This window comes from Pavona decussata, unplaced genomic scaffold (genome assembly GCF_977016875.1).
Source record: "Pavona decussata unplaced genomic scaffold, jaPavDecu1.1 SCAFFOLD_78, whole genome shotgun sequence".
Classification (NCBI taxonomy): Eukaryota; Metazoa; Cnidaria; class Anthozoa; order Scleractinia; family Agariciidae; genus Pavona; species Pavona decussata.
Window position 1 is genome coordinate 451,645 of NW_028145496.1, and position 15,178 is coordinate 466,822.

Consider the following 15,178-nt stretch of genomic DNA (forward strand, 5'->3'; position numbering starts at 1 on the left):
TAACCAGCTCTTTGCCCCTAAACGCTATATGATTATACACTCACGAACACGACCATGGCAGCGTGGCATACGCTGTGTCTTGTCACTGCCTTGAACACGATAATTTTTGCGTTTAATAAGAAAGCACTTGTCCAAGGAGAAAGCAAACAAGAACAAAATTTATCCCAAATATATTTTGATAACGTGCACAGAACCAAGAAAAGTACGGCCTTGGATTATCTCGGGAAAGAATTGCAATACGTGACACAAGTTTATCGAGAGTTACAAAACAAGTCTGGCTGCAATGATGTCGCTGTACTAAACATAACATTTGACAGTGAACGATGGAAAAACGAGGCTCTTTTGGCAGTTGAAATGGCGAATCTTTTGACTTCTCTCTGGCCCGTAAAAACCTCTGATGGTCGATCCTTGATTGAAAACGACACTATGCTTTTCGAAATTGTCCGTGCTAATGTTCTCTTCTCGTCGTCTGTTTTTGGATCCATTGCGTGTTTCGAGCCAAACTTGTACAGAAACAAACGCATTTGTCCTTACGCGTTCAAAGACTATAAATTGAATGGAGGCGTTCATGTTGTAGATTTGGCTCTGAGCATCGATTATGACTACTCAACGAGTCCAAACGCGATTTGGTGGACGGGCATTAGAGCTAAAACTAGAAATAGGAAGCTGGCAGTGGAAACGACGGATTTTCAGTATACACTTGGTGAAGGGAATCAGAGCATTATTCATAACTTTACTCGCTTATTGGTGAGGTATGAAGATGGCTTGTGGACGAGGCCGTACTTCGATTGTTTTGGAGGAAAAATTTGGATGGTGACTTTTCTCGCTCCCATCTTTAATGAAACGAGGGAGTTCTTGTAAGTATCGTTCGTAACATTCTATAGCTCAGTTTAAAAGCAGATACGGACGGATACAGACGCGATTTGAAACTGATCGGTTTAGACTGATACTGGGGTTGGTTATAAATCCACCGGGGAACAATGCATAAATTTGACACTAAAATATGTCTTCAATTCGCCGGTGGCTAGAACTTGCTGGTGATCTCATCTGAAGGTCGTGGGAAGTAAGCCCCATCAAGGTCAAAAATGTTTTCGTAGACGTTGGTAGCAAGCCCGAGCAGCGAAAGAAAGAAGGGTAGTCCGCAATTCAATTATTTCTGTCACATCTCCCGGTGCTGCGCGTTTCACGGTCACAACTTTTTTGCGTTCAAATTTTTCGCGTTCAAAACAAAGAAAGTGAAGTCCAAAAATTAGCTATTTATCTTGTTGCATTATGTCAAATTATGACAAGTGAGTTCTGTAAAATGGTGGATTCGTTTGAAACTCGTGGAAGTTAAAATCGATGTGCGGAAAATGAACATAATTCACACGATAGTCTACCAGCCCCAGCTGCTAGAAAGGTCAACTATTTTCCAAGATTCTTATGGTGATATTTTTTTTCTTATTTCTTGCATATATACCCAGCAAGATTAGGGTAATTTCAAAAGAAAAATGAAGAAACACCAAATATAATTTCTTTAACATTACACTAAAGCCACAGATTTTATTATAATAAGATACGCACAATAATGATGTCACAACATTTCAGTTGAATTCAGTTGGATCTAGCTAGGGACCTCTTTCTAACCTTGGTTGACGTAGATATTTAAGCCCGGGCATCAAAAATTTAAAAGGTGGAAAAACTACCACATCTGCAGCAGAAAACATTAAAAAGATTTAGATTCGCGTTTACGGCAACCGCCTTAACCTGAGATTCGCGTTCGTATTTTACTTGGAAAAATAACTACATACATGAGAATCAGGGTGCAAAATAACTGGCCTTTGATGCTAACCCAAAACTACACAATTTTACCGATTTATTTTGGTTGAGGGAGTGAACGAATGAAACTTGTTTCTTGCCGCATCACGACGTTCTGAATCGCTAATCTTCTGTTTTAAGATTTTCAAGATTTTCGAGCGTTAAGAGCAGACTTTGTAATCAAATACTAGTGCTCTTAAACTGATCAATGTGTCCTACTGAAAATGCTATCGGTCATTCACCTATCATCAAGTCAGCAGGAAATTTTGGAGTTTCTGCAAGATTTGCCAATAAGGTCATTAAAACGATCGAACATCATAAAACTATTAGTTATATTCTATGCATTTTTAAGCTTGTAGCTAAATAATCCGTATTTTTATTTTAATTTTTTTCTTGTTTTCAATTAGTAGTTGACAAAACGGCAGGTAGTCGATTCACATGAAAACCAAACATTGCGGCCTATGTCATTCAACAATTGGAACCATTATTTTTTCATCTCTAATTAATTTTAATTTATAGCTTGCTTCTTAACGGGGTCTCCAAACTTGTTATTAGATTCAAAAACCGAAAATGGGAAAATAAATTGACCAAATTCAACAAATTTACCAACAGTCAAAGCAGATAACACTGACATTCAAATAAACCTTTGTTGCAAAAACTTTTATTTGTTCTTTAATTTCCAGTTTGTCTTTTCGGGTTAAAACAAACGTCGAGTAGCGTGTTTAGGTGAAACAGCGGTGACTGTCAAAGGAATATAATTCATTAAGGTAAAAAGAAATTGTTATGAAGTCTCAAAAGAAGCTTGCAGGTGCAACATTACCGTCCTGCATTAACAGGGAGTTTGTGAAATATTTTTTAGACTCAACAAATTGAAGTCTCTTTTGCGATTTTACATCGGATAGTTAGGGAGCAGAACTGAACCGAATGCGTTTGAGAGCAGAGGTGAAAGGGGAATATCGCAAAAATATTAAATATATTGTTCTTTTTAACGTAAAGTTAACGCCAAGTCGCCATCAATTTTGCGGCTTTTCGCCGAGGCAAGCGTATTTGCATCACGATGTTTGTTCGATATTTATTAACACTGGTAATTTTAATCGGTAGAGCAAATTTTCCCTTGTGAAAAAATATAATAATCCAGACATTATTCGACAACACTTTCCATGCCTTCACTGTTTTCTTCAGTTAACCGGATAATTAATAAAAACCCAGTGGAAAAAACAGATCACAGGTTTAACAATGTTAAAATTTGTGTTAGTTTAAGCTTTACAATTATAAATCGCATACAGTTCAAGGATATTGATGAGCAAAGCGACTCTATTAAAATGCAACTATTTCAACTGACGAAACTATTCTTATGACGATCAATAAATTCACGATAAAGGGCATTACAAAATACAGTATCCAGGAAATTTTAGATGTTACAGTTTTTAAGGATGGACTGGTCTTTGACTCCTGATCGTTCTTGCAAAATCATGAAATTAGTAAGATCGATATCTAGTAACATCTCTTGGTTTGTTTTTATACGGGATTCGCCTATTGTGGAAGAGTTTGTCCTACGAAGAACAACAAATCCCTTTTAGGTATTTTTACACTTAAATTATTAGTTCTGTCCTTAGTATATTCGAAGGTACTAACATCCTCTGCGCTATTCATCAATTGGAGTAGAAATAAAGTTTGTATGTATTTATGTACAGAAGTGATTCCCTCCACTTCTTTCTGCCATACTAGACAAAACTAAATAAGTTGCAGTATCAGTCACAGAATAACAGTGTGTCCCTAACAATCTGCACAGTGACTGTGTCTTTCTTAGGTTAATTAACTTTTGTTTGCAATCTATTTTTCTCCGAGCGCTAAAAATCCGACAAAGCGTGTGATTATTGATAAACCGGGCATTTTTTATTTTCCTAAGTAATATATTATTGCTGGATAAATTAAAAAAAAAATAGACAATTGTAGACAAGACGAGGCACTTTATACGTCGCCTGACTTTAAAAAGATATTTATATACTGTTAGTCGAAAAATGATTACCAAATATACAATACAATACAATACTTTATTAATTCTTCCCGAGGGGTTGATTCCAGAGGGCAATTTGTTCACATTTCTGTTAGTGTAATGAATAAAATTCAAATGTGGCTGGAATGCCAGTTTGAATGGTGAGTTTGCAGACCGATCCCGGTCCTTTTGAAGTCATAATTTCCGTCGTCGTTCATCTGAAGCAACAGCTGCTAAGTCCTGGTTAAAAAAGCTGGATCACTGGGCCTGCACGGCTCCTACTCCTAAGTTGGCCGCTTGTTCTGTCCGTCTTTCGAGCATTTACGTTCAGTTCTTGAGTACATTTATAGCGGGTTTACCAGGACTTGGAGGATTTGATACTGACTCAGAATAGTGCCGTGTAAAATAACCCTCGCTTGTTTTAGCTGTTGTTTCACATTATGATCTCAAAAGTCACTTCTTTATTACCAACACGGCCTAGGACCGGAGATAAATAATGTTGACTTGTAACCAATTAAAAGGCTACCAGTGTAAACTTGAAAGGGACATCCATGAAGAAGTGCTAAAAATATCATTTCAGAGCTCCTAGATTTCTGAAAATTTTCGTGGTGAGCATGGCCGATCACCTACACAGTTCAGTATCGCGCCTTCCGCTCTCACAGCATTTTGCCAACATTTCTGACAGATCAGAGCTTTTGTCGGAGCTGCTTTCTCCTTATGAACATGAACATTATGATTTTTTCTTACTATCAAAGCTTTTTATCGCTTGTTTACATTGGATTTAGTTAAATTAATGTCCAGTCTATGACAGGAATTTGTATATTTTCCGTTTCTTGACGCTCTGGAGCCATTGTACAATTTTATTTTATAATTTTCCATTGTAATTATTATCAACATTGTAAGGCGCATTTGAAGACGTTAGGTTGAATTTGCGCGGAATAAATCAATATTATCTTATCATTAAAATGATAAGCGTACCATTTTCTCTGATTCTTTTTAGGGGTACTGTGAGTGTAGACATTTCTCTGAAGGACGTTGACATTAACCAGTGTGATTCCCAGACCTCCTCCGGATTAAAAAAGACAAAAGAGCCTGGTAACAAACACGCTGCCCTCAACACGTTTTTGGGAACGCACAGATGTAAAGCGAGTACGATGGTGAGTATAATTTTTTAAAAAAAATCAATTTATTTTTTATTAATTTTATTTTAAGTAATTTTTTACTGATTAATTTATTAAAACCAAATTGAGATCTTATAAATTTTAAGTACTGTCAAAGCACGTAGAACTGAGAAGGCGTCAATGCACTATTTCATAACCCTTATCTTAAAAACGCCTCTTCAACAAAGTACGGTAGCAAAAGTTATTTTGATAGTTGTGCATCTGTTCATAAACCTTCCAACTATAATAAACGCCCCCTCCTAACACTGCTTTTCCAAGGAAATTGATTGAATGCCCCCTGGAAATTAATACCTTGCATCTAGCAAACGACTACCTAAATTAATCGATAAACGTTGAATGAGGGCAGAACACGTAACTGCTTACCTTTCTAAAAAGTTATCAATTCATTTTCTAACATCTTCAAACCACCTCTGTAATGTAATCGTGATATTTCAACAGGTCCATAGACAGTAAAATAACACATAAGGTTAAAACTTTTGATTCCATAAATGATCAATCTTACTGTTGAGAAATAATGTACAAATCCACTTGCGAAAACATCCGCCTTCCCTAGATTGTGTAGCATTTATGTTAGATTCTAAAGAGAGGGGAGGAGAGAGAGGGGAGAGAGGGGAAAGAGGGGAGGGGTACCTGAATATTAAAGGGCATCACACTGGCCTGATTTTCACAGCAGAAAAGGAAACGTGAAATGTGACCAACTGTCTTTTGTTTCCTTCTTTGCGAGGGCCGGGTGAATAGGTTGTAGTTTCGAGAGGGATCTGGTAAAACATTACAGTTGGCTAGTTGAGCTTCCAACCCCCCTCCCCTACAAAAGAAAATTTTCCTAAATGATGTATGCAATTTCTGTTTTAACACAGTGTGATCCAGTCTCTTTCCGGGGATTCAGACGCGGCAGCTATCTCTGCACCTGCAAACGAGGCTACTACTTCCCAGACCTCTCTGCTTCTCACAAGTATTTCAACGGCAGCATCTTAGAAGATGAGTACGATAAAATGTTGCGAGGGGAAGTCAACTCCTACGAGGATGGTTTTGAATGTCTCGCGTGTAGCGAGGGGTGCGAGGATTGCGTGGATGACAGAGCGTGTGTGTATAGTGTGTACACTGGACTGAGATTTACGTTGTTGGTGATAAACTGCCTAGCTATTATGTTTTCGTTGGTGTTTGCAATCGTGGTTTACAAATTTTGGCAAAATAAGGTAAAACTACTGACATTATCAGATTATAACTCATGCAAATCTAGTTGGCCCCAGGTAGACTGGCGCCTCTCTTTGTGCTCTTGGAATAAAAGAGGGGGGAACTATAGATTTCATAGCGATATCGAGTAAGGACAGAGGAACAATATTAATACTGATCCGAAAGTATGCTTTACTTTTTTTCTAGATTTTTAAAGCTTCAAGTCCTCGATTCTTGGAAGTCATCATCTTTGGAGCAGTAATGATGTACACAGAGGTACGACAATCTACTGCAATTTAAGATTCTACCAAACATCAGGAGATTTAAGAATGATGTATTATTCAGTAATGACACAGGCATACTCGGAAAAAGAAATTCCGAGTGCTCCTATCAGGAGTCCAACCGTAAGACCTTCCGATTGCTAGTCCGGATGCTCTACCACTGAGCTACAGGAGACTCGTGGGAGCTAAGACCATTAAACTAGGATCATGGGACAAACATCCTGCACACTGCTATGTATCAGGAGATTTATTGATTGTGCACGAGAAAGCAGTTTTTCTCTTGAAAAAGTTAAAGTTTCACTCAGCGAGAATCGAATAGCTATGAATGAAATTGACCATAACCACTTGAATTCAGTTCGTCGAAAACTAAGGAGCAGAGCATTCGACCGAGTGCCGCGAACCAACTGGTTACGCAGTTCATCTGGTTAAATGGATTGTTGAATTTGCTAAAGACTGCAAAACACTATTTGAGCCGGGTACTTAAACAAAGTCTTCCTTATTCTACTAAACTTAGATCAATGTGTCTAGTTACTGCTTTATACCTTCACTGTTTTTAGCAGGCGATGCCTGACTATGTGGATAGATTACCGGAATGAAATCGACGGGTTACACCGCGGTTTTGTTAAGGATCGTCTAAATCTCGCTTAAATAACCAACCCTTTGATTTTTATTCTTTATTTGTTACCCTTCCAACTTTCAGCTCCTTGTGACATTTCCCGAGCCTTCAAGATTCCAATGTATCTTGTCACCATGGTTTCACCACATGGGATTCTCCTTGGTGTATGGCTCCTTGACGCTAAAAACGTGGAGGTAAGACTTGACTCGAAATCAATATTTGGTGCGTATGCGCAACTTAAGCCTTGTTTGGTGTCCTGCTGTCAGTAATAAATGAAGGTCGTAAAGTTGGAGTTCAGTTCAGTGTAGAATGTTAAACGTTAACCATGACTAAAGCTTTGTCCCCACTGCCACATACCTCAGCACCTACACGTGCTTAAAGCCAGATTAAAATTAGAAAGGTATTGGAGAAATATTTTAAAATAAAAACTAGCGAAATTAGTTAAGGAACAACGTTTGGCCTTCCTCGTGACAGCATTGTCATTGTATTTGACACTGACATTTGAACTTGTCAATACTGTCATTACTAATTTCAAAGCCAGATTGCTTGTGAAATAATGATGTTAATCCTAGACCAACGGAGAAACAACAACAACAGACCGGACTTATCAACAGGATGCAACAGACGAAAAAGTAGCCACCGAGATGTCTAGAGTGAATATAGAGTGAATACAATAGCATATTGTGGGTTCATTAAATTTGCCGTACTATGTATAACGACAAAGCATTAGGCTGCACTTTGTCTGCCTTCTTTGAAATTCTAATAACAAGACGATCGATTGATTGATTGATTGATTGATTGATTGATTGATTGATTGATTGATTGATTGATTGATTGATTGATTGATTGATTGAATGATCGATCGATCGATCGATCGATCGATTGATTGATTGATTGATTGATTGATTGATTGATTGATTGATTGATTGATTGATTGATTGATTGATTGATTGATTGATTGATTGATTGATTGATTGATTGATTGATTGATTGATTGATTGATTGACATGCCAAATTAACACTCCAGGGTGGCGTTAATTTTCCGGGTGCGTTCGGCTCGTAAAGTTTCCATTACAGATGGTAGGCTAGCAAGAAGACTGTCCGCCATTGTGATGCTGTATGCAAGTTACCTGTCAGTTTGGATGGTAATTCAACCTCCTTCAGTTGAACCAACTGTAACCACAAATAAACTGAAATATGAACGCTGTTCACAAGGATGGTTTGGAATCATGATTATAGCAGGTAAAACGGACTAAAAATAATTTCAATTATTTTAAATAATTCTAACTTTTACCATTATTATTATTATTATTATTATTATTATTATTATTATTATTATTATTATCATTATTATTATTATTATTATTATTATAAGCTACTTTAAATGTAATAGGTTATCTGTTTCTGCTGAAGCTTGTCTTCCATATGAACTCAAATAATTTCTAGACTATCCCAAAATCAGCTTCCGAAAATTATACTATTGTATCTCGCGCGACCGTCTTTCAACAACTGCGTTGATTTGCAATCACGAATGCGGTCGATAACAATCAGAACAATGTTCTGTAATCGTGCGACCGAAACAAATAGTAGCTTCTATTCTATCAGTGCTGCGCTTCATGGGGAAACAAAGTAATCTTGACTATCATTTGAACTTCGATCGAGTGAAAAATTTCTACGATCCTGCGGTAATATACAATCTTTTGCTGTCACATGGAAACCAATTTGTAATAAATCATATCGTGCATGTCCGACCCTTTGAGCCCTACCTTAACGATAAATTTAAAAAAGTTCAGTAAATACATTCTTATCGAGCTTTTTTATACAAACATCAGTACTATTTGATAATATCCTCTGTAATAAAACTGATGCAAGCATTCAGCTTAAGTTCCCCTGATCGTAACTCCAATTCTCCCAAACACACGTGCTTGATCCAGGTTTTCTAATCACGCAAGCTGAATGTTCTTGTTCCAGTTTTCTTGTATATGTCCTTTATGCTGCCTAGGATAAATCATAGATCCATTAGCTTGTCCAAGGCGTTTCTATAGTGGGGAGTAGCGCGACGCGAAGAAAATTACGATGCGCGCAAATGATAAAGGCGACAAAATACGTATATTGCGCGTGGCAAAAAAAAAGGAGCAGAAACTGGAGAAAGGGGGCCCTCCCAATCTGGTCCCCAGTCTCCTCGCCTTTCTTATTACCTCGTATCGCATCATCAGTGGAAGTCATTTGTAATTATTTTTGGTCTTTATTTTATTCATTTTTTTTCATTTTCTTTTATTCATTTATCTTGCAGCCGACTTTATTGTGCTTGCCTGGGGAATGTGGCTGAGCTTCAAAGTGAGGAAAGCACCTCAAGTCTACAACGAAAGCAAGTTTATCAGCTACGCTACATATAACGCCATGTTTATTATGTGTTTTATCAACGTGTTGAGGTATGAAAACGGAATTACCAGTGAATTAAAAATAACAATTAACACTGAATCAGTGACCATTGCAGTTGTGAACGCAATTTAAGCGACTGTGACAATAAAGACTGAAAGACATCAAATTAGTTATGTTGGTAATAGAGTTCAGGGAGTTCAAATCCCGCTCAAGGCTAATTTTTTTCAGGATTCTTTCCTGCTTAAGTTACCTGGACATAACTGCGATCTAAAAACATAAAAATGGTTTCCTTTCCGATGTAAAAGGAATTCTGTGACTTAAGGAGTTTCCACCTCATAAATGCCGGCTTCACTAAAGCGGGTATTAATGTGTGTGTCTGGTATGTGTATTGCTCTGCCTCACGATTCGTAACTCAGGAGTACCTAATGGGGCAGCTCGACTAAAAACCCGCTCTGCAGGTTAAAATAGAGCTGGCTGGGAACTGAATACATTAGACGGTTAACTGGCTGGAACGTTTTTAAATATCTAGTTTGCTGAGATTTTTTTATTAAAACACTGGTTCTGGCTGGGTAAAAAATGTCTCTTTTGTTTTTCCTGCCTGTCAGGCTCGTTAAAATCCTATTTGACTTTTCGCTCTAACACCGTCTTTACCAATGAAATTTGAAGGCAAGTAGCGCGCCAGGAAAAAAAACAGCGGATCCACTGTTCCATGTGAAACTATTTTACACACAACATGACCAGCACTTTTTCTTCCACTCGAAAAGACCGTAAAATACACATGGGCCTCTCCAGGCATTTTTGTCCAATAAAAGTACCCTCTTCCGGAAATTTGGAATATCCTCCCAATTTTTCGGTGACATTCACGGAAAAAAATTTCGAATTTCCCGAGTTTTAATATCCTGCTGTGCCGTAATTATTTTCCTGACATTTTCCCGAATATTTCTCCAGATTCGCGGAGGAATTTCCTGTGAAACAGGCCCTTGATCTTGGACACCTAAGGGTTGCAATCCTCCCTGCGCGTAAATGTATTTATCGATGTTATATTTTCAAGGGAACGTGTTCAATGTACTCGCGTACAGAATTAGCTTAAAGGCTATGAATTGTACATAATACCCGTCGACAATTTGACAAGAACATGACAAGGACATGAATGAAACGCTTCTTTCCCTACGATGTCTTCGGGCGACTTGCCAGCCTTAACATCAAAATGGCTGAAAAAGAGAGAAAAATACAAAGTGCCCCAACTTAACTATACTCGTTAAAAAAATTGTGCAGATGAGATAGAAGTAAACAGAATTGCCGGGTTGGTGTACTGTAGGGTTCCGTATTTTCTAGAACTGGCCTGTGAGGACGCAGGATTTAATTTTGGCTTTTTGATAGCCTAGGAGAGCTGCGTCATTATAAGGTGACCTGTGTTTATATTGTTTTGTATTCAGCGCAGTACTGAGGAATGGTTCGTCACCAGATGTGATGTATGCCGTGGAATTTGCCTACACGCACGTAACAGCTTCTGTCACGCTTGTGTTGTTATTTTCGCACAAGGTAATGCATCCTGGATTCATTTATTTTTAGGTCTTTTAACAATTTTTATCAGCCTTACGTCACACAGAATACAATATTTACAATACTAAACACTACTTACACTATTTACGATAGTTACAGTTCTTACAAATCTTACTATATATACTTACTATACTTGCAGTACTAACGTAACACTGATTACACCACTTACAATACTTTCAATAGCTACACTACTTACAGTACGAGCTATATTTACATTTTCACAATACTTTGATGGCCTAATTATTGCCCAATTATACATTGTATGGGTCGCAAAAAAAAACCGCTCTTACAATAGGCCATTTTCGAGTTACTTTGAACCTCATTATTAAAGCGAGACTAAATGCAAAGTTTTTATTATGAAAACAAGTGTTCGTTCATATGCAAACAAAACTAATTTTAACATGAAAAGTTTTCCACTTAGCCTCGCTTTCATGATGAGTTTCACAGTAAATCGGAAATGGCCTATTGTAGTAACCAAAATGCGCGTGAGAGAAATATATAACTTACAAAAGAGATACAACTAAAATAACTACGATGTATACGAAAAAAATACAACAAAGGTACAGTTCAAGGAGTCCTGATATACTATGATGTATTTATACAATCATGCGTGGAGAGTAAATTGAATTGAATTGAATTGAACTTAACTTTGATTGCATTTATAAATATGTTCCTCTTCAACCTTTATCCTGGTTTTTCCAGATTTGCTTACTTCTTACCATGAAAAACAACGACCAGCGCATTAATCCTCTGAATTCCAACATCGCGTCAGCAGATTCAATGGAGGGACATTTCACGGAAGAGCTTGATGTCAATTCACTGGGCAGGGAAAACTCAGAACTTAAGGTTTGGTTTTAGAGAATTTTGATAATTGTTCACCGGCTAACATTCACTGAGTGTTTCGAAATGGGCAGCAGTGAAAAACAACAAGTTACTAAGCCAGCAAAAGCCGGGAAACACTAGCTGTCATCGACTTGAATTACCTAAAGTTGCTTGCAGAATCAACTTTTCAATATGTGATCAAATCTTACTGAGTTTAGTAACTGCAGAAAGAATTGCAGAATTGCTTTCGTCCATCTTGAGTGAGTGCAAAACTATCTCCCCTTGTGCTCTAGGTGAGCTGAGTTTTGCAATCACTCACTCACTCACTCTCTCACTCACTGTTTTTGACACTTCGACATGTGAATTACCTTGACGGTCCCGGATGATGACAAAAAAAAAAGGCGCAGGGGACACTGGCAGGCTCTAACAAGACGGCCTTCTTGACTGAGTCAAATAATGAACTTTTTTACTAAATTGTTTTTGTACAGAAAGTGTAAACACCAAATTAAAATTTCTCACTGATTTATTTTTGTGCTTGTGTTGTTTCTCCGTAGCTGGAGATAAAGAGACTCGCTTCAAGAGTAGCACGTCTTCAATCTCAGCTGATGACCGAGCAAAACAGGCATATCAGGAAGACTGGATCTAACAAAACCTAAGCAAACAAGATCGAACACTATTCATCTCTCAAGTGGTTTCATTTATCAGCTACTTCAACTGAGTAAACAAACGTGATGCACCGCGCCGCAAATATAAATGATTCCCGACCGAAAATAATCCCCAGATTCACGTAACTGCGCATGAGCCCGAGAGTGGACGGCAAATTATCCCATGAAAAACGCACATCGTGAAATAAGTTTTAAAGGACGAACGCCACAGCTGCTATCTACGTTGAAGGCGGGGGTACACCCGAATTTGAGTGAAATTTGAAGAGGTTTTAAGAATGGAAGAAAGAAAATGATTTTTGGAACACTAACAGACAGTTGATACCCACGCAAGAGCACCCTGGGCTTCTAGTGGACTAACTTGGTATCCGTCTATTAATTATTAACTACAAATTCTAATTTTAAAACTTCACTAAATCTTTAATATTTCTTATTTCTCTTAATTTTACTACTCTTTTGAGAAAAACTGTCTCCTCCCAAATATACCTAAAAATCACCCAAAAATTTACAAAACACCTCAAAACATTGATTTGTGTAATGAGCACAGGGTTTTTGTATTGCTTGAAACGCGAACGAGATATTTCCGTTGAACCGATTTTAAGCGGCGTGAAGACGGCTTTCAGGTAGACCCCCGCCTTAAAAGAAGAAAGAAAGTTGAACTCATAGACCTTTTTCATAATAGTGGGCATAATTAGTATTCTTTTATGTGCATGCAAATATTAAAGCCTTCTTGACCTCGCTTTTGAGTGAAAATTCTTTTGTTCTTATACATGCTAATGAGGCCAGGGAGGGTAATTTAAACGTGAAAAAAAGAATAACAATTAGGCCCGCCCGCTGTATCAGTGTCAAAGCACTCGAAAGAGTTACTGTGAAATCAGAAACAGGAAAACAAATGCCAAGAAATCTTGCACGCAGCAGCACAGGCAGCCCAAGCTAGCTTTACTGGGGAGGGTGTAATAATTAATTACAAGTGGGACGATGACCTTTGAGTGCAAGCGGTATTGGGCTACAAGCGGCCGTTGAGAATTTAAACGCGTTGTAAGATTTTGTATGGGGAATAAAATATTGTCGATTCAGAACTGTAAATAATGCTTACTCAACTTTCATTCAATAAAATGAATACAGTTAAACTGACTCACCTCTGGTGTATTCTTATGCGTTTGGTGGTTATTTCACCGTTTTGGGCATTAGGCTGATTTAGCAATAGAACGGGAACGTCAGTTACTGGCAACGGCGTGCGCATCAAGAATGTCCATATATATTCAAAATATATATATAGTCAAATGACGTTCCCCCTTCTGTTGCTAAATCAGCCTAATATTTAGTAAGTAAACCCCTTCAGGCGGCTGATACGTCGGCTGATAATGTCCGCGGCTGAGAGATTTTTCCGAAAAATGAATATTTGGCCGAGAAGCGAAGCTTCGAGGGCAAATGTGAAATTTTGAGGACAATCTCTCAGCCAAGGACATTATCAGCCGACATACCAGCAAGCCAGAAAAGGGTTTATTTATTTTATAACCCTCCCATTAATTTTTATATCGCGCGAAAACCGCATGTTTTTTTGACGTGAAAACTGCAAAGGACCGCGAACGATAATGCTGTCAGTTGACGTAGGATCTACAAGAGACCTAATCAGCCAAAAATAAACTGTAACACAAAGTGTTAAAAATGTCAACTGTTGTTGACATTTTTGTACTTTCCGGAACGGCATTTGCGACCAGCTTTTTGCTGTAAACATGACTGGACATCTACAAAACGAGTTTGTTTAACTTCCATGTAAAATAATAAAGATGAAAAGGTGAAACTCTTGAACTTGCTTTTTCTGCTGGCTTTGTTTCTTTTCAATGGAAATAACAGGGGGACAAATATCGACGCAGGCGGGGGTTATTGCGTGATAACCGTCCTGTGAATTTGCACCACGTGACGTAAAGTAGCCAATGAAATCGCGCGAAAATTGATGGGTGGGTTATAAGAGGGGGATAACAGCAGTTTCAAATAATGACTTTTTTCCATGACTTTTAACGCGGGATGCACTGGGCCAGACCCCGTAAAGGTTTCAGTCGGGTGTGTTTTTTCAATTTGTAGTCACAAATCGCAATGAATAAATTAACTACACCAGATGTTCTCTCCTAGAAGGGACATTTTTGCCCTCTTTTGTTCTCAGTCTTCTCATTGTCTTCAACAAAAACGACCCAATCAGGATTCAGTATGTCCCTACCTGTGTGACGTTACATAGCCACGATCTGGGACCAAGAAAGAAAGAAAGAAAGAAAGGCTTCTTTCAATTTGGCGGTCATATTGTTTTCACATAATAAGACCCTAATATGCCGTTTTCAGAAAGAAAACAAACCATTTTGAAGTAATAAAACGAAAGAATAACCGTCTAAGAAGTACTCGACATTTTAAGCGGTGGAAATTGGAGAGTTCACGGCAAAGAAGTTAGCTTTGGTGGACAGATTGTTGTATGTCAATGCGAATTGACAAAAGGTCAAGCTTTAAAATCATCACTGGCGCGCTGCGCTGCAGACTTTGTCGAACTGATGCCTAAACACTACTGGAAATCTACCTCACAAAAAATTATAGGTTTGATTGTCAATTTTTGCCAAAACGTTTCATTTAGGATGTCTTTTTGTCTTTCTGTTTTCTTGATGAAACGACTGAGGACACTTCGTAATCATACACTTACTGATATTACATAACCAGAA

At 37.9% G+C, this 15,178-nt stretch overlaps 1 protein-coding gene across 1 annotated transcript; it reads left to right on the forward strand.

The window, feature by feature from the left end:
* Positions 1 to 54: 54 nt before the first annotated feature.
* On the forward strand, positions 55 to 13,554 carry LOC146476182 (putative G-protein coupled receptor CG31760). Its single transcript, XM_085114673.1, has 10 exons — positions 55 to 857; positions 4,794 to 4,950; positions 5,832 to 6,170; positions 6,355 to 6,423; positions 7,129 to 7,238; positions 8,072 to 8,286; positions 9,338 to 9,476; positions 10,863 to 10,968; positions 11,692 to 11,835; positions 12,366 to 13,554. The coding sequence occupies exons 1-10, from the start codon at positions 55 to 57 to the stop codon at positions 12,465 to 12,467; spliced, it is 2,184 nt and encodes a 727-aa protein (XP_084970799.1). The 3' UTR covers positions 12,468 to 13,554.
* Positions 13,555 to 15,178: the final 1,624 nt, after the last annotated feature.